The following is a 20,598-nucleotide window of genomic DNA, read 5'->3' on the forward strand; positions in this document are numbered from 1 at the left end:
AACGTTCCCATATAATATAATGTTAAAGTTCCAATTTTGCCACAAATTGATTACCAGCCCGCCCCACCATACTTTTTCGCCATACTAGCCTGCTTCACCATACTTTCATATAACATTCCGCCCCTAGGTTGAGCAAGTGGCTGAAATCCATTTCTCGTAAAAACAAAATATGTTAATACAAACCTCCACCCTGTGGAGGCCCATGTGATCTTATTAGAATCGGACATGGTCGCAAAAAAAATAAAACAAAAAATAGAAGCTTTTTATTGTCTGATGACAAAAGTTATTTTATATTTACAAGATTTACGAGATAGAACAACAATTAGTTTTTTTTTTATTCAAGCATTTTGGTTTAAGACATATTACCTACTTAATATTATTGTATTGAATATGTAAATAACTATTTGTATTTTTTACCATTTAGATGACCATTTTTGTTGTCGAGCTTTTTTCGCTTAAACAACACAAAAACTAAATTCAAAAGTTTACGCAAAATTATTATTAATATGAATAATAAAATCACAAATACAGCTACTAATTGGAGTATATAGTATTCATATCTGCTGATATCTAATTCTGGCGACTTCATAAAATTTGCGCCATTATGCTTCATGACGTATTCAATCCAATAAATAGCTTTCTCCATCGGGGGTACCAGCCTGTCATTGAATCTATCAGCCAGTTCTTTGGCCTTTATTCCAAACTCAGGATTGTCAAGGATTCTTCTCACAGCATCTTCTAGTGCTTTCTCCAAAATCTTAGCGTACGGGAGCTTTATTCCGTATCCTTTAAATTCGACCTTTTCAATATTCAAATGCTGATCAGCGTATATTGGTATGCCGATCACTGGAACTCCTCTAGTTGCAGCTTCCAGTGTGCTAAGCATGCCTCCATGTGTAATGAATAGTTTTATATTCGGATGAGCTGTAAAAATACATGTATCATTTAGGCGTGTATTAGGTCGGTATTTTTATATAAAAAATAATATAAAACTTTTACAATGCAATAGGTACTTAAGCAATAAGTTATCAAAACTGTATGACTTCAAATATATTTTCTAAAATGCACAGCATTGCTGTATATTAAAGATTGGCCTATGATTTCATGATTTCAATTGTGATATTATTATAATCTCATAGGTATCTTCTAAAACATCATACAGATTTGACTTTGAATCTAATATTAATAATGTTAGTAGATATACTGAAATATCAATAAACTTGGAAACACAGTGTTCATTGCTGTTTTAATAGCTCAATATAAAATACAAAATAGAAGACAGCAGAAAATTAGCTATCAAAATTATTGGTTCTCAATTATTATGAAGAATGGAAAATGCTTCATAGGTACTAATCGAAATGAAAACATAAACATTCAACCAAACATATTACATTCGGTATTCATTTTTAAAACTTTACTTTTATAAATAACTGCAATAATTTTCACGCGACAGTTGGGATTTATTCTATATCTTCGCCTGCACAGTAGAACGATAGTGGTTAGCTTCCCGGTAAAAAAACGAACTACACCGCGCAGACTCATTTTGACGTTAACCGATTTTCACGACCTGTCAAATAGTACTATAAAATGACAACATCGCGTCTCGCTTACTCTTGATGTATGAGAATGGCAAAACAGTCAGAACTTTCACATATAAACAGTTATTATCGCGATAGTTTAAAATATGTATCCTCTATTGCTGCAAGTAAATCAATGCTGTATAGGCGCTATAATATATTGTGTATTACAGTATTAACGAGGGTTCTACAAATTCTCAAATTCTACTACTTCTTGTATTATTTATGATTGCACTACGAGTATCATTGAGTATTGACGACTCAAATACAAAACCATGTAGGTATATGACCGAATATTTTACCTAAAATATCATTTTGTGGCATCCATTTTTGAATAAACACGTTGTCCGGTTTCCCTTCCAATGTATCGTCTTCCCATTTCCATAGAACCTTTTGTTTCAGTTTTCCAAACACTTTTAAAAATATGTCGACTTTCTCGCGAGGAAGATCCTTTGATAGAATATTAGAGCCAAAGCTAAAATATATGGCTCCGTCTTTAGCATTGTCTAGATACTTTTGGAGACACTGAAACAAAAAAAGAAATATATATAATATATTTATTTATAAAATAATGTAAATTAAACGATGATGCATCCACAATGCCAAAGTTAGGATCGATATGAATAAAAATAATTATAAACATTTTTAGTATCTAATACAATTTATGATTTAAATAATTACAAGATAAAAAGAACTTTTTATATTCAACGTTTTTAAATTTTCTGTTCAATCATATAAACTTGAATTAACTAGCTTAAACGATCAAAAAAAATGTACTTGATAGAAATAATACTGAAATGTCATTTTGACATTTCATATTGATTTCCATAGTAACGTACGTATATATTAATAATTTAGTTGCTAGAACCCCAGACCCCTAGCAACCAATAATAGTGGATTGGATTACGGATTTCTTCCGAAACAACTTTTCATACAACACAGAATTAACTGAAAATGAATTCAATTCTACTTAAAGATGGCTAAAAGTATTAAAAAATGCATTGGCATCGTGTTCTGATATATTCTAAAAGTTTCAAATGTCTCGCTAGTCGGGAAGTTAGTTAAAAATCGATTGCAAGATTTGTACTGGATAAACAACCACCGGACAAATAAGAATACGACCTAATAAAAACGTTGTAAAAAATACATTAAAAGAATCGATTATAAATAAATTTACTACTAGTTTTTAATTGTAAAAATAATCATTAATTATTAATAATGTAATATTAAGATAAATTGATTCAACAAAAGTGCATTTTATAATATTTTATATTTTTAAATTACTTCTAAGTTTATTTAGGTTTTTTTTAAATATCTTACGATACGTATTGATTATTTAAAATATTGTACTCGTATTAAACTGCAGCTTTCATTATCTGTCACTTGATATAATATTATCACTATAATATGGCTATAATATAGTAAAAGCGAAGCGTTATGATGTTTCAAATAATATTTTTAAAATTCAAATTGAAATTATTACGCTTTTTTTTACGCTGAAACAACCATTGATTGAAATAATTCATCTTTTGAGTGCAAGCATTTATAATGTTAGTAATATATTTTTAGATATACTATAAAGTTTTAAAATAAATAAAGGATATAATTTTTCAAAGTAAGTAATAAATATTGTGGTCATATTTTTATTAATAATGTCCCAGCAACTTAAGTTATAAATGAATAAAAAAACAAAGTAACCATATAAATAGATAAACATTAATATATACAATTGCTGAATTTATTTTTTTAATATTTTAAAGCAAAATTTTTGATATTTCGATTGACATGGTTTTTAAAAAACCTCTTCATATTTGATAAGTAAACGAAAAATCTAAAAATATTTAACACGTGAATATTTATTATTATTATCGTCATCATCAGCTGGTGTAGATCCACTGATAGATGAAGGCCTCCCTTAGCTCTCTCGACTCTTCTTGGTCCCCATTTCTTTGCTTCCACGTACATCCACCGAACATGATGAGCTCGTCTATCCAGCGGGTTTTAGGGCGTCCCTGTGGGCGTTTAGTGCCCCTTGGGTACCACTGTATTGTGTCATTAAAAATATTTATACTTTATTTTATTTATTAGATATTTTAAGTCAACATTTACTGAGTAGAATTCTATTTTACAAATGATAATATAAATTATATTAAATTCTTTATGATTTTTTTAAGTACATAGTTATTTCGGTGTCTTGATAATGGTATTACAACTAAACTAGCTATCGACTTAAAAATGTCATGTAGCATTTAATATAATGTATATCATCATTATTGTATTTATTAAACGTGTATTATCTTGAAACCCTGCGATATTATGCATTTCACTAATATTTCGTTTCAATTAAAATATTTACACTATACATGAGTAATTATGCTTGTTTTTTTTAACTAACTTAGTATTTAATTGCAGTATTTAGTATTTATGTAATAATTAATAATAATTGAAATGAATGGTTTGTAACCTAGTAATAGTAGATGGTAATTACTTGTTTAATCGTTGACTTTGAACATTGATAAACATTTAATATAATATTATTACATATTATGATAAACTGCTTTGCTGAAATAAAATAAATTCTCAGTAATGGTACTTAAATAGGGAGGGTCCATAACTACATCAATCTTGGTCAACAGATGTCAATTGACGGTGGTATCTAGAAGGCTCCTAGAACAAAACTGGCATGAAGTGCATTTGGGCGCCGGAATAGTAAGAAAAGATAATAAAGCAGACAAGAGGGCTAGACATGTCATAAATGCCTTCACATAGAGGCACTAAACGGCAACAGGGACGCCCTAAAACTATGGACTAAGAAGAATGGAGAGAGCTAGGGAAGGCCTTCGGCAGCAATGGTGATGATGATGACGACGATGACGACGATGACCATGGTGACATATGATTTTTAATAATAGTTACCTCTGGCAGTTGTTTTGGTTTCTTTATATGTGCGCCCCCCACTTCAATTATACCTGGAACGTATGGTCTAACTGTATTAGTAGTGAAGTGTGTATTAAGAAGAATTAAGGATATATTCTTTTCCAGTTCTATCAGATCAGGCAAAGGTTGAGGCAGATGATTGAAGTGTTTTTCAGCCAATTCTTGTTGCCTTGGTACCATGTAATACTTCCTCCAAACAAAATCGTAAAGGGTTGAATACGTGTTTATCATTTTCTGTATAAACGTCATCGGAGACCGAAAACTTAAATATTCATGTTGTATATAATTTAACAATAACGGATTGCCCATGGTTTTCCCAATGGACTGAGTATATCCCATTGGACAAAATCCTACCATGGGAGCATTGTATTTGTATGAGAACATGTAGAATACTTCTTGGTACAACGGCTCAACAAAAATAAGGTCGAAATGGGAATTGTCATTTTTTATAAAATCTTGCATTAGAGCGTGATTTAATGCCAGTTCATTCGTAAAATATACACCGTCCCAGAAGAAATTTTGTATTCTCTCAAAGTTGTCCTCACTCAGAGCGTACAAGTCTTGTTTCACTCCCACTGTAAATAAAAAATAATGCATTTAAAAAAAATATTTGAATAATAAAAAATATATAAGTACTTATTAATATATTTAAATATTTTGCTCAATTGGAATCTACTTTATTTTACAAGATACATACTTTCGACATAAGACATAAAAAGGTACATAAAAAAAGATATTTAACTTTTGAAGGTCTGACGTCTTTAAAAAAACTTTAGGAACTATTAAATACATTAACGAAAATAAAACCTAGTCTGAACCACCATTATAATATAAAGATTGTTTTAATACTGTATAAAGACTTGTGTTTTGTATTTCGCCGTAAATGGAAAACACGTCCACTGACAAACAAATTTGTCAATAAATTTTTAGTGTTTCATCTAAAGTAGTGACGCTTGGTCTAGTCTAGTCAGGTTGGATGTTTTTCAAAAAAAAAAATTCTATTGGTTATAATATAGTGTTTTCAAAATTATGTATGTTTAATAATTCAAATGTTACATTCTTAAATCCTGTGAATTATTCATTGAATAAAAAAAATAGTTAATTTGTATATTTATTTTTTGTATAACGATTTGTTTGTATTTTTTGACATATACATTTTAAAATAGCCGACAATAATATTTGCAGATTGGTAGTTGAGAAACACTGCTATAAGCTATTAATCTGTCTATAATTCATTCAGATTATTTCTAATATCTAACGAAGTGTCTTTGAGTTTTTACTTTAATTTTGTTTTTGTAATCAATTAGTGAAAGTGTACTAGTTTATGTACGCTATTGTACTACACTGGTAAATAATGAAATTATTTATTTTTATTCAATACTGAATTATAGTCAAGGTTTAAGAATATTGAATTATTTATTGTAAAAGGTACATCATTTTGAAAATACTCAGACTAACTAACACCAATTAGAAATATTCCGACGTATACTTTATCTTTAATTTGCCGAGTGTATGCGCTAGACGGCTAGAGCATATCGACCGTGTTTAGGAAAAAGGGCGTAACCCACACAGAACAAATTTTACAGGAGAGGCAAAAAACGTTTTTTGAATGTTTTTGGTTCAATATTAATAAAAAAAAATAAGCACATACATTGGGTGCATGATGATTGATGATTTGGTGTAATATCTTTCCGATCTAATGATATAAGAGTTATTACAGAAAAATCATGAAAATTGAGGGTAAATGCTTTTTTCCTTAAATTAAAGCTGAATTAAAACCTGAATTTAGATAATAAATTGGCATTTGCGGGTTACTTCCTTTTTACCGAACGTGTATTTAGTTGTATACATTGTTAATATCTAATAAAAACACTTTTCGAAAAATCGAGGGTTACGCCCTTTTTCCTAAACAGAGTCGATATTAATATTTCATTATAAAGAATATAACATTTTTACACCTTGTGTATAAATATTCAAGGTTGACTAATAAAAATGTCGTAGGTACTATGGATCAGTGGCGAAGGGTGGAGGTAGTGTGTTAAGATCAGACATAAAAAGTTCAAACTTAATTTTGTCAGTTATATTTATCTGTTTCCATTGAACTAATGATAAAAAATTATAGGTGATGCTGGTTAGTTTTAAGAAATCAATTAAACTCTGTCTCCACTCAAAAATAGTGCACATTTTTTTAGTGATAAATATTTGTTTCCGTTGAATTAAGAATACATAATATTACAAATGGGGTTGGTTAATTTTTCTTAGATTTATTAAATTCAAAAAAAAACTGTCGATAAAATGTTTAAAATTATGTATGATTTAATAGCATAATTTTAGATATTTTATAGATGGACGAATATTTCTTGACTATAGATAATAGATTCTACTAGGATTTGGTTTACGCAGAGTATAATTGAATTTAAGCCCTAACTAACGCTATCTGCAATTTGTAGTCTTAGTTAAATGAAAACAAATACGTATGACTGACAAAGTTTAGTGTGCATTATTTATATCGTATCTTACCAGCCTACCTCCACGCATGGCATGAAACGCTGTATAAATAATAGTATAATATTCGGTGTTTTTAGAACTTTTTATTAGACATTTCACCAAAAATGATTGAATCTAAAGCGTCGATGATATTGAGCTACATTACAAGCTGCTAGTCGTCGAGTTTAAAAGCGGGGAAGTCAGCTAGTGTGATTGTGATGATGACACACAAAACTTTCCACTTGCTCAGAAGCCAACAAATTAGCGAGTTGAAACCGTCATTTTTGGTACTATTTGACAGGATGTATTGGGTAGTTCATTTTTTTACCGGCAGGTTCGTCACCATCGCTCTACTGCGCAGACGCAGATCGGCCTACACGCCAACGAATAGCGAGTAAAGTAGCCCGGTTTTCAATTTTTCTCGGTAGATTGTTTACAATCTGCTTGTTAGCTAGTTCTATGATGACACTGAGCGAGTTTACAAGCAGATTGTAAATTCGCTGGCTTGTAGCTTGTAAAATAGCTCAATGTCATCGAAGCTTAACGATCTAAATCTATATGCACTGATGCGGTATGTACCTATATGTATATAGATAAAAGTCATTATATTTATTACTATTTCCATTTTTTTATTAATATTCTAATACAGGTTTCATCTTTATGACGATATTGTCAAGATGAAACTGGTCTTATGACAGTGACAAACAAAAAACCACAATATGCAAATAAAATTTCACTAAACATAAAATCTAAAGTTGAAAAATCACAAAATATTGAGAGTTTTTAATTTATTTACCGTTAAGTGAAAATCCTATGCAAGGATGAACAAAAAAAATCTAAATTCTTATTTATCATTGGTACACTATGCTGGATTTAGCGTTTGTAACATTTTAACTGTATAATAAAGAAAAGATTGCTTAAACTCTCATTATTAAGTTGCTTTTGCTTAAGATTGGTAAAGAATCCAGTAGTCACAGGTCACGTTTTGTATTAAAAAAAAGATTTATGTAGTAGGTCTTGAAAATACATTTTTTTAATTTATAAAATTAATTGTTTACAGAAATAAGTATTGTAATTTAATCTGGAAAAATTATGATGCTGTCCATTTCTATCCATAAGTTTTTCTTATATCTAGTGTAGCGATATTTAAATTAACTTACTTGTTTCCCATAGAAGTCTTCTTTCCAGGACAATTTGTTTATAATTTGCATTTTTCTCTCCATAAGCAGCAATAACAGTCAGATCATGGCCTCTGTCCGCTAATTCTTGAAGTATCGGTTGCATACATAAATAATGGGATTTTCCCGTAAACGGTATTACCGCCAATATACTGTATGGCAATACATAGTCAAAACACTGAGCTAGCACTATTATCAATACAGTTGTGATCTTCATATTCTAAAATTGTATCTTTTCTTCACTGCCGATAATGTAATATTCGTTACTGTGTTTAACATTTAAGAGTACATTCTGTACAGAATCATTTTCAATTTAATTATTTTAATCTACTGCAGTACAGGGCGGCCCAACTGAGACCTATAGAAGTAAAACATATAAATTAAAATTATTAATATTTTTTTAGTAAGTATAAATCATGAATTTTTTATAGCCTACATTCTTAAAATATCAAACATTATCTTGTTGAAAAATATTGGGTCTTTTCGGATCATTTTTGTATAATTTATTGCCCCAACTGCCTGACTTACTAAATTGTTCGAGATTTCTTGACATACATTAGTAATTGTTCTTTCAAATAGCCGCATAAGACATAAAGACCATCATTTCTGGTGAATGGGAAGACCAAGCAAAATTATAAATTCTCAAAATGAATCTTTTACTATGGAAAATATCCATTGTTTATTTGACTAAGTTTACAGTGGCTTTATCATGCTAGAACTACCTCTTAATATTATTTTCGATTGCGGGATGCAAACAGATATCAATTATACATAATATATAGTTCTGGACGAGCCTCCAAATTTAAAAGAACATATTATTATAAATCAATAACAAAAAACCGCCATAATCCTCCCTAAAGACATAGACATTTTCAATGATGTACTTTGCATTTTGTTTTTGAAACTGTATTTTTCTGTATAAAATTGTATGTTTTTCGTTCTCAAAAATTATATTTTTCTGTATTAAATTGTACTTAAGTATGTTTTAATGATTTTTTTTGTTATTATTATTATTATTGTTATTATATATTTTCTTCTATATTCTCTTCTCTCTTGTGAGGGTAATGTTTGACTTATAATGTAAATCTCATGTTGTGTACGTCTTGAATTTAGATATGTTATGTCCACAATGTTTTGTATTCTTAAATAAATAAATAAATAATACCGCACCAATCAGCGTGGACATGGCTTTATAGCGACGTTTGCATTCATACACCTACACTACACTTCGTTATAATACATATCTCTTAATAATGGCCTCTGCAACGAGCCCAAAACGTCGAGGAAAGAAAGAAGAAGTACCCGCGGTGAAAACTCAAAAATCTATTATGATAATTGTAAGTAACCATCATAAATCTCTAAAAAATATTTTATATCTATATTTAAAAACCGTTTGGGCCAATCATTATAAACATCACATTTAAATTAATTTCTCGCTAATCTTGTATCAAAGGTTACGCATATATTTAAATATGTTATACATATATTTATAATTTCTCATTTTTCAATATTGGTATGTTCTATAGACCATTTATCAACTATGCGGAATAGAGTAAATTAAGCTAAATCACAAACTGCTTTGTAGTGTTTACTATGTATACTTTTGAAAAAATATACATAGTAAACTTATATCAATATGTAAGCCTTGATAAAATATCAGGATTAAACCAGTCGGACCCTCATGGTCGACAAGGTGAGTGTATGCGCATAACTTTGTAAGATTTCAACCAATCGGAACGCTTATACTGTAATTTTTAAACCTTGTATACATTCAACAAATAAAAAAAATCACTTATTTCGTTCCCCAAAAATAGCTCTCGTTGACACACGTCATTTAAAATAAATGAACTCTCAAGATTATTTTTTTGTAAACCCTAAAACAAAACGATTAAAATATTACGGTAATTTCGATTTTCTAGCCCAAGTTTAATTACATCTAAAAATACCATAGGCACTTTTATGAGTGTGTAAACCACGTATATTACTATACGATACGATATTTCTATACGGAGTCGAGTCGTGGATCCTGAAGGCAAGAGAACGGAAGGCAATTGATGCCTTTGAGATGTGGTGTTGGCGCCGAATGCTTCGCATTTCTTTTGACGGAGCACAGGACGAACTAGTCAATCATCCAGAGACTGAAGATATAGGAACGGCTCTCGAAGATATGTCTGAGAAGAATTCTGCAGTTTTTTGGACATATTGTCAGGCGCGGATCGGAAAACTTGGAGAGACTGGTAGTTTTGGGTAGCCTCCAGGGAAGGTGATGCAGAAGGAGAGCGTCTGCGCGATGGAGCGACCAAGTGAAAGAGCTGACTCCATTCTGCCCTGAGAGAAGCGGAAGATCGAGAAGGATGGAAAATCTTAGTCGCTCAAAGAATGGCGAAAATTAAATGTGATCACGATCCTCAGCCATGAGTGCATGACCAAAAAGAGAAGAGAAACCACGTCAACAGTTTAATTTTGAATTGGTAAATGGTCAACGCAATACATTGAAATTATATTAAATTATATCTTTAAATACCATCCAAATATATCCAAACGACAAAAACTGAGTAAATAAGCCTTCAGATATTTGAACCAAAGTCAAAAAAATGTTTACTTAGATACTTTTTAAGAAATAACGTAGAATAAAAAGATACAATAATTAATATAATAAAAGATAGCATTGCAACTTTAGGAACGCAAGGTAAATATAAAATATTTTTTATTTAATGCTAATTGCTCTCTTGCAACGTAAGGTAAATATAATATAACTTTTATTTAATGCATCTACAACATATTAAGTAATTAAATTCCTAATACATTGCCATTGTTTCCCTAGTATTGACGATTTTACACCTCATGAATACAGTAGTATTATTGATTATTATTTCATGATCTATTTATTATCAGGGTCTTGACGATGTATATGCCTATTGATTGTTTTATTGGTGATAGGAGTTTTTTAGAAACACTTCACATATTCATAATCCTAGAGTTAATACGTAGGTAATGAAGTTTTTACCTGATTTATTGTATTAATTTATTATATAAGTTAGAATTAATAATTATTGTATTCGTTGTCAGTGTATATCAGTGGCGAAGGGTGACTTTTTAAAACAGGTAGGCTGTGGAGAAACCACACTTGTTAGATGTATTTACTGGAAATAAGAAGATAATCCGACATAACTACTGATGAATAGGTAGGTACACAAAAACCGATGAAATTTCAAAAGCTCACTGATTATATAAAATTGAGCAATTAATTTGAATTAAGTATTTTCTTAAATATAAACGCAAGATACGCTCAAAATATATTGAAAATATCCGTTGTTGTGAATCTGTTCCATAACAATTTATAATTTAACTCGTAAACTGGACATTTTAAAATACTTCTATATTTAAAACACAGACTTAGATAAACTATCAGATTTCAACTTACATAATTGGCTGAATAAATTGTCTTAGTCTATGAATAAACTAACTGACAAATAAAAATCACGAGATAAATTATTTATTATTTTTAACAACAACCAATATTTATATGTGATTGAATCCCTAGAAATTATTATTTTTAATTATCTTATAAATTATGTTGAATAAATGTGCACTTACGTAATATATAAGTGTAAGCGCTCCTTAAACAGTTTACCAATTTATATGGGCCGCCGCAGACGTCTTGAAATTATGAGAAACAAACTTCATATAAAAAAAGTTTTCGATTCACGCGAACGTAATCCATACAATATGTAAGCTAAACGAGATGTCGCTTATTTTTTTTAAACCTTCGAGACATGCCATAAATGATGCTTATTGAAATACTGGAAAATATCGTAAAATTATTATTACAATTATACGATAGATGTCGTTGGGCATATTGAATATATTATTATGTGATTATATTATTTAATATGTCAATATAAAATTAAAAAATATTTTTCTTAAGAAGGTAGGCTTTAAATAATCGCCTAGTATGGAGTCTTCGCCACTGGTGTATATAAACCTTTTGGTGAGTGTACATAGTGCCTGAAGATGCCAAAAGGCAAAACCAGGGTCGCAAAACGACTCAATTATGATGAATAGTACATAACGTAAATCTATTAAAATTTAAATTCAAATTCCATCAAGTACCTTCAGCCGATAGTATTAATAATATTAAGTAATATTGGTATAAAATATAATTTATTATTATATTATAAGTATATAATATTCTCTTCTTTTAACACTATTTATTTTATTTCGCAAATATAACCTTCTCAATTAATGTAATTTGATGATATTTAAACTTTACTAAAACTACCAGGCACGTTCAATATTTTGTTATCAACAGTGGCCTGTGCTACAAGATGTTCGTTGTAATATAAAAAATACAATCATTTAAAGCCGTCATTTGGAATAAGATGAGAATGGATTTGAGATTTTAGATATAAATTCAAACTTGGCTATCAGCCACACTATTATTTTTTTGTTCATTCAATAATCACAATGCTTATACAAAAAACTAACGTATAATGACTGAATGCATTGAAAAAGCATTAAAAAAATATTTAAATTTTAAATTTGTTTACGTAGGTTTTTGATAATATTTTAACAAATAAACAGGAAAAAGAGTACGACATATTTGTGTTGCGTTATCATATTTCAATAAGTAGTTTTTTAATTCGATTATTATGAAAATTATTCAGCAGGTAATCCTTCAGTACCGTTGTTTATGCCTCTCATAATATAAAAACACATAATTATAATATTATCATGATTTTAGAAAGAAAAGAATCTTCGACCATTTCAGATCTTAATATGATCATATGGGCCTCCACAGAGTGGTGGTTTATGTTAACAAATTTTGTTTTTACGTGAAATGGATGTCAGCCACTTGTTCAACCTATTAGGTCCATACTCATGACTCAAATTGAAAAAAAATATGTGTAGGTACTTTTTAGACCCAGAATGCTAACTTGGGACTAACGACGCTATAGGCCGATGCTTAATCCGTGCGGCCAATGTGGGAGCTATAATAAAAAATAATAAGAAGCTAATATATGAAAAGCCACAAATGAATAGATACAACGGTTAAAGATGGCGAACTCTGTAAGCAAATTCACAATAGTCATACGAAATGAGTCACTTAAATGTGAACATAAAAGTTCGAGTCAATCACGTTGATGACTTGTTCAGATGGATTACCTAGGTCATTTGAGTCACAAAAATAAAAAATAAACTTCAATCTTTACCATATAAGTCACTTCCCTATCTATGACAATAAACTGAGTCTCTATGAACGAAATTTCTCTTCACTGTACGGTAAAACTTAGTTTCCCACCATTGGCTATAAAATTATCCATCCGTTGCACATTACAAGTCACTTCGCTTGTCCATGATCGCGCCTGTCTAAAAGTGCAGCCACACCGGAAACAAGTCGCGCGACAACTCGTTAAATTTTACGATAATTATCATAATTGCTTAAGAAATTTTACGATAATTATCATGCTTATCGTAAAATTTAACGAGTTGTCGCGCGACTTGTTTTCGGTGTGGACCAGGCATAACACATTGTAGTCTTAGTTCAATGAATAGTTCTTTTATTCAACGAATAATTCACAATATTTGAGAATGCAATATTCCATATCATATAGAACATACATAACTTGAAAAACCTCAGATATATACCTACTAGAAAAAATCACATTTGAAAAAAATACGAAGCTCGACGGGATTTGAGCCCGTATATCCACTGGTATCGCGCTAATAATTGCTTTAACCATTTTTTAACAAGATTGACTGACTGAAGTTTAGTGTGCACTATTACATACGTCTGCTTAACTCATCCGGTGTACTTCCTTGTACCTATCTAATTTATATTTTTTGTATGTACACATTTATACAATAACTTACTATCTATCTCTATACTGATCTATCTCTTTTTTATGTAATACTGTTTTATATTTCTTTGTTTCTAAATGTCATGTTGTGAACGTCTTAAACTTATAATTTTTAATGTCCACAATATGTTAAAAATAAATAAATTGAAAAAAATTGAATTGAATTGAATATGTCGGATCTTAATATCCATTTGCCATAGGAGCATTGATATGTTTATTAAAAAAGAATAAAGTACCCATAATTGGTAATGTTTTAGCCTAATATCTACTAGATACTAAGCAATGTTGACGTTTTTTTTCCAAAAACAGTAAATCCTCCAAGTGATAATTGTTAAGAATAGGCCTACTGGTAGAATAACCACGTTATAGTTATAAGATAAGTAAAAGTTAAAGTAATATTATCCAGTTTATAAACAAACAATTCACGGAAGATTTATTCAGAAGGAATCATCGGAACTGGCGATTATCTGTCACCTGCGCTTGGCTGATGGCATTATTACGTTTGCAAAAACAACACCGAAGACCTATGTGAGTTTTTAAGTAAAAGAATAACTCAGGCTCAAAGATAATTAATATCTTGAAGTAAAGTAATATGTTCGCTTATTAATGGAGCAGACCTCTAATCTACACAAAAGTAAACTGCTTTGCTTATCCATAAGTGATGATCAACAAATCAACTTGGTCAACAATAACGTCGGATTATGAAGTTATATATTAAAAAAAATGTCATAAAACGCATTTAGGCGACTTCATAGTATTTAAATGTGGCCTCGAACTGTAAGAATAAGCCATAAAATAAGTTATTACGTGCTATCAGCGTTTACGTAGGTATGTATGTATGAAAAACTATGGACTCAATCTAAAATAATTAAAAATAGTGCAATGTGACATGTCAAGATACAAGTTGGGGATAGCTTAAAAAGACTGCAAAAAAGTCAATCAAAGGAAGATAAAAAAATAAATATAATATGATATGTGATAGAACTAATAAAAAAGAAATAGGTGGTTTTCTAAATGTTAGATGACCCGCTGGAAATATGGATTGCAATATTGCAATATTTCGGTATCCCCTATTGAATACCGATAATAATAGCGGTATATCCCAATAAATACATATATAAAAATGTCTTTAAAATATTAATACTGTATGTAAATATGTACATATTATATCAGTGGCGAAGGGTGGAGGTAGGCTGTTAAGATTCGCTATAAATGGTGCACACTAAGCTTTTTTAGTCATATGTATTTGTTGTTATTGAACTAAGACTACAATTTACAGATGGTGTTAGTTAGTTTTTAAAAATCAATTAAACCCTGCCTAAACGAAACCATAGAAGTTTTGGTCTAATTTGGGCAATACAACAAAATTGTGCACATTTTTTCATTCATAGTTTTCGTTGGATTAAAAAAAATATTGTTGGTTAATTTTTTTAATTCATTAAGCCCTGCCTAAACCAAACTATAATAAATATAAAATATTATTCTATTTAAAAAATATTCAAAGTTATGTGTGATTTAATTGCATAATTTTAGATATTTTACTTTACTATACACTATACTATATTATACATGTATTTTTTGATTATTATCTATTATGGCTTAGTTTCTCAGGGTTTAATTGAATTTTAAAAACTAACCAACAATATCTGTAAATTGAAGTCTTATTTCAATGAAAACAAATATTTATGTCTGAAAAAGTTTAATGTGCACTGTTTATGTCGGATCTTAACAGCCTACCTCCACCCTTCGTCACTGATATATATTATAAACCATTAAAAATATGTAAAACTAAGTAATGGTAGAAATGCTAATGTTTTTCAGATACCTAGTAGTTAAACTATTGACACTTTCTTCGAATAATCTTTTAATTTATATTATGAAGTGTTCTTTGATAATATGTATGTAATACACTGGTAATTCCACTTGTTTTATTAGTTTATTGCACTCTAAACACTTGGCAATATCTTAACTTTTATTCTGTTGCTCACTTCTTTGATCAGCGAAATTATATTTATCCACTATTGAATAAACTATTCTTTAGTAGATAAAGAAATTATCCACATACATCATGAAATATTCACCACTGGAGCTGAGGTTACCAACGATTATACAAACGAATAATATTTTACTGCGATCTTAGATTAAAAAATTACCTGACAACTTCTAAAATCTGTGAGCGACTGGGGAAATATTAGGATAAATTTAAAATTAAGGACTTAACAACCTATATTGCAAATGTATTTCACAAATCTGCACGTGTCATTACTATTCACCAAAGACATCGAAGGTTAGCAGAAGTGAACTAGACATCGCGTAAACCGTCAAAAACAGTCTTATTAAAACTTTCATGTTAATTAATACATTTTGTTTCAACTTTCAATACCGATATTGCAATCCGAAAGTGGTAAACAAAGGGCACCAAATTGAAACTCATCAAATACGGCAGCAGTAGAACTAGAAACTGAGAAGAGTGGTAAAAGCCTTGAGGCCTATTCGTCTAAAAGTTGATTGACAAAAAATACCCTCTGTCATAAATTGCGAATTTTTGATAAAAATATATTACATTTATAAAAACAAACTATAAAGTGCCTACTTACCAATTTTAATTCAAATCATTTACTATCGATGTTTTATTTCGGTTGTCAACATTCATAATAATATCAGACATATCCCTTTTTGATCGGTATTAAATATTTTATTTAATTTTAATTATTATTATTATTAACAAAACATTAACCATCACTATATTATTATGTCTTTATGTACGGTTATTATGGTTTATCTCAACATAGCCAACAACGCCTATTAGCATTTTGCCTCCCGATGAATTATAGGGTAAAGGTAAATTAAAAATACACGCATACTGTTAAAATAATAATTGTATTATGGTTTAAAGCAGGGAAGGGCTGAATTGCATCGTCGTGAAGAAATCTCTAAATTTTACAACTTAATTCAGACAAATTCGACCAACTTAAAGATTATACAAGAAAAATGTTCGTTATTTTTTGATCAATTTATATATGTGAACAAAAATTTTCGATCATGAACCTCAATAAAAATTCTTTACGATCAAATATCTCCGATGCCCATTTACAAGCAGTTTTGAGAATATCAACTACAAAATTAACACCTAAATTTAAAAAATGTACAACAGTTTCATTCTTCTCATTAATTTTTTTGAAATGTTTATTTTTCGTGATAATAAATAGTGTATATCTAAAAATGGTATTTTACTTGCGGCCCGCCGCTCATTTTGAATTCTTGAATTTGGCCCTCCATCCAAAAAGTTTGCCCCCCCCTGGTTTAAAGTGTCATCTTTTAGACGAGATCTAAATATTTATATTATATTTATACTACAGTAAATTAGCATAGATATCCAAAGAGGTAATGCAGTCGCCCTTTTAGGTACTTTTGATGTATCTAGGAGACTAGGGGATATATATTATAATATACTTGGGGAAACCCAGTATATCATTAGATTTATAATTTTTATTTTAATAATTTATAGATCAGTACTTATATAATTTAATATTACACCTTTTGTCACTTATTTTGTTTAACTCTTTTATTATTATTATTATTATTATTGTTTATCTATATAATTTATCAATTCTCTATAAAATTCTCAATGTTTAACTGTTTGTAATAATAAAATACAAGGCCTGTGCCTATAGATAAGATAGTATCTTATATTTGTATAATAATACATTTATCCAGATTAAAATGTATAATTGCACTTATAACCATTTGATTTAACACTTTAGTAATATAATGTAATATTTTTATTGTTGAAATGGTTTTCAACAGATTTAAGTTTACGTGCGCACAATTCTGTATAGAATGACACATAGGAAAATAGCTTTAATAAATAAACATGTGACCTGCAAAAGAAAACACTACATCTATAAACCTGTATTGCTTAATAAAATTTCTCACAAAATAAAATAACAAACGCAGATCCTCAAAATCAACGAAATAGATATTATTTACGTATTTTTAAATAAATAATTAACGTGTCTTTTTTAATCTAACTTACAAATTTAAAATTAAAACAAAAAAGCCTTGTTTTCTAAGAAAAGTATTACGAAATATTATGTGTTAATATTATTACACTTAAAGTAAAATCTATCCATCAGAAATATATTCCCAATGAAACAACTATATTCTGTGAATAGTTAGAAAATTTTATAATTATTAATTAATTTTGATCTGGATTATTCGAATTATTATCATGGCATATAGCTGGAATATACAATATGGCTGTCCCACTTTCATATTTCTATTGATATTTGTAGTGTTCTGAAACTGCTGACTAGATAATTACTTTTCAATTTAAATAGAATGCTAATTATATCGAATGGCCACCTAATCGTTACGGGCTAGGCACGTCTTTAGCGTACATTGTATTTAGAAAGAAACAAGTTAATCAAAGATACCGTGAGATCATTGTAAGTTAGACTGTGTGATTTAACTAATTTATGGGTATTAATTAATTTTGCCCAAATTAATGGGCAAGGGGGAATTGGGGCTTAATAAGGAAATTGTTGAAAAAAAGTAACAAAATGTTCTAATCGTTTATTATTAAGACTTTAAATGAGTCCTTTGGTTACATAGTAATAATATTACTGCAATTTCCACTCAAAATTTCTATAACTAAGGTACAAAAAAACGTTTTCCCAAAAAACACATTTGGCTCTAATTATACCACATGTAGGGTAATGAGAACCAAAAATTTACCAAATATGTAATGGGAGCTTCATATTTTAATATGCTTACAAACACTTATACACATTATAACAGACATAGGTACAATAAAATATTAAATATTTACTAATGTTATTCAACAAAAATATGCTCTAGTACTAAAAATATCAAAAAAATCAACACGTCATGTTATGGAACTAAGCAAAAAACACAAATATAATCTTTCTGGTTTAAGAGGACATTTTCCAACGAAGTCACCGTCCAACCAGCCTTGAAAGTTGCCAGCTTTCTATTTCTGGGCATCTGGAACAATTGAAATATTGTCTAGTAGTAAAAGAGGTGTGAAATTTATATAGGGGTAATGGGAGCCACCTAGGCTTCAATTACCCGAATGTCAACCACTTTGAAGGTTGATAAATAACGTAACCAAACCATTTTAAACCTTGATTCTGAAACTACTAAACAAAAATACATGTATCTGGCTATACAATGAACACAAAATATGATAAAATAAGTAAAATTTTAAGTACTTACGATGATGTTTATGTATTGTAAATTTATATAAGCACCTAGCCCAAAACACACTTCCACTCGCCACGCGCGTGCACGTGCCACTAAGCAGCCGACAGCGATCGACGGGCTTAGCCGACGATTGAAGAAGATGTTTTGGTTATTTGCGAGTCATTTTAGTGTTAGATGGTACCTGTTTTGCAGTCTCTCCCATTACCCACCGGGTCTCATTACCACACGCTCCCCTATATATATAGGTACGTTTAATATACCTACATCGATAAATATTATGTACAAAAAAAACTAAGGACACCTTGGCCAAAACAGCAATCTCGCTTTTTGCAGCGAATAGATGATAGTAAAAATATCCTATTCAATAAATCTTATAAGTTAGAATTTGATATTAAAAAATATAATAATATAATACCGATATTAGGTATAAAAGGTACAAGCAGGCAGCTCAAAAAAAGCATTTAAAGAGCTACAAAAATCCAAAACATGGATCGTCGGAGTAAATCGGGCAAATAAAACACTCAATAATCGAAATGACGTTATATACGTTGCAACGGAATTTTATAAAACCCTATACAAAGTCAAAGAATAAAAACTCACAGGACAGAGTAGCACGAGCACCACAGACCCTTACAATAAAGAACCTAGAGCACAGTTCGACGTAGAAAAAATAGTTGAACCAATTAAACGCCTGAAATCAGATAAAAGCCCAGGCTCAGATAACGTAACAAACGAAGCTATAAAAACAGCAAACACTCAACTAGCTCTACCTCTAATTCTTGCCGACCACATACTGGAAACTACCGATATACCTACTCAATGGTCAGAATCAAATATTATATTATTCTATAAAAAGGAGCCCCACGCGATATAGGCAATTGCAAGCTAATAAATTTATTGCCATGCTTGTACAAACTCTTCTCTTCACTAATAAATCAAAGAATAAGCACTCCACTAGATGCGGAACAACGCATTGAACAAGCGAGATTTAGAAAGGGCTTCTCAACTATAGACCACATTCACACCTTGGAACTACTGATTGAAAATATCAAGGAAAAAAAGGAGAGCTCTCTATATCGCTTTCATAGATTATAAAAAAAGCATTCGACACAGTGTCCCACTTAAGCATCTGGGAAACACTGAAAGAGCAGGGTGTAGATAATGTATACATACAAGTAATTAAAAACATATATTTGAACAATAAAGGTAAAGTGAAACTGGAAAAAATTGGACCAAGCTTTCCTATTAACAGAGGGGTAAGACAAGGCGACCCCCTGTCTCCGCAACTATTTATTGCCATCCTAGAATCAATAATGAGAAAACTGGACTGTA

General features: G+C 30.0%; 2 protein-coding genes across 11 annotated transcripts in view; one reads left to right on the top strand and one right to left on the bottom strand.

Annotated features, from left to right (window-relative positions):
• Positions 1 to 20,598, top strand: part of LOC147073889 (uncharacterized) — a 670,186-nt gene that overhangs the window by 401,156 nt on the left and 248,432 nt on the right. The gene's annotated exons all lie outside the window — the stretch shown is intronic.
• On the bottom strand, positions 256 to 20,172 carry LOC147073903 (UDP-glycosyltransferase UGT5-like). Of its 10 annotated transcripts, none has more exons than XM_085945019.1 (6): positions 20,037 to 20,121; positions 19,867 to 19,957; positions 8,162 to 8,537; positions 4,494 to 5,089; positions 1,880 to 2,102; positions 256 to 924 (listed from the first exon to the last, which is right to left on the bottom strand). In XM_085945019.1, exons 3-6 carry the CDS (start codon positions 8,394 to 8,396, stop codon positions 401 to 403), a joined length of 1,578 nt encoding a protein of 525 aa, XP_085801145.1. In that variant the 5' UTR covers positions 8,397 to 8,537; positions 19,867 to 19,957; positions 20,037 to 20,121; the 3' UTR covers positions 256 to 400. The 10 variants fall into 10 exon arrangements, with proteins under 10 accessions (XP_085801145.1, XP_085801142.1, XP_085801144.1 ...); XM_085945016.1 differs by lacking the exons at positions 19,867 to 19,957; positions 20,037 to 20,121 and adding exons at positions 16,638 to 16,903; positions 17,785 to 17,862; XM_085945018.1 differs by lacking the exons at positions 19,867 to 19,957; positions 20,037 to 20,121 and adding exons at positions 16,638 to 16,842; positions 17,785 to 17,857.

Source organism: Rhyacophila brunnea, unplaced genomic scaffold (genome assembly GCF_057557595.1).
Source record: "Rhyacophila brunnea isolate RB1 unplaced genomic scaffold, BYU_Rbru_1.0 scaffold_17, whole genome shotgun sequence".
Lineage (NCBI taxonomy): Eukaryota > Metazoa > Arthropoda > Insecta > Trichoptera > Rhyacophilidae > Rhyacophila > Rhyacophila brunnea.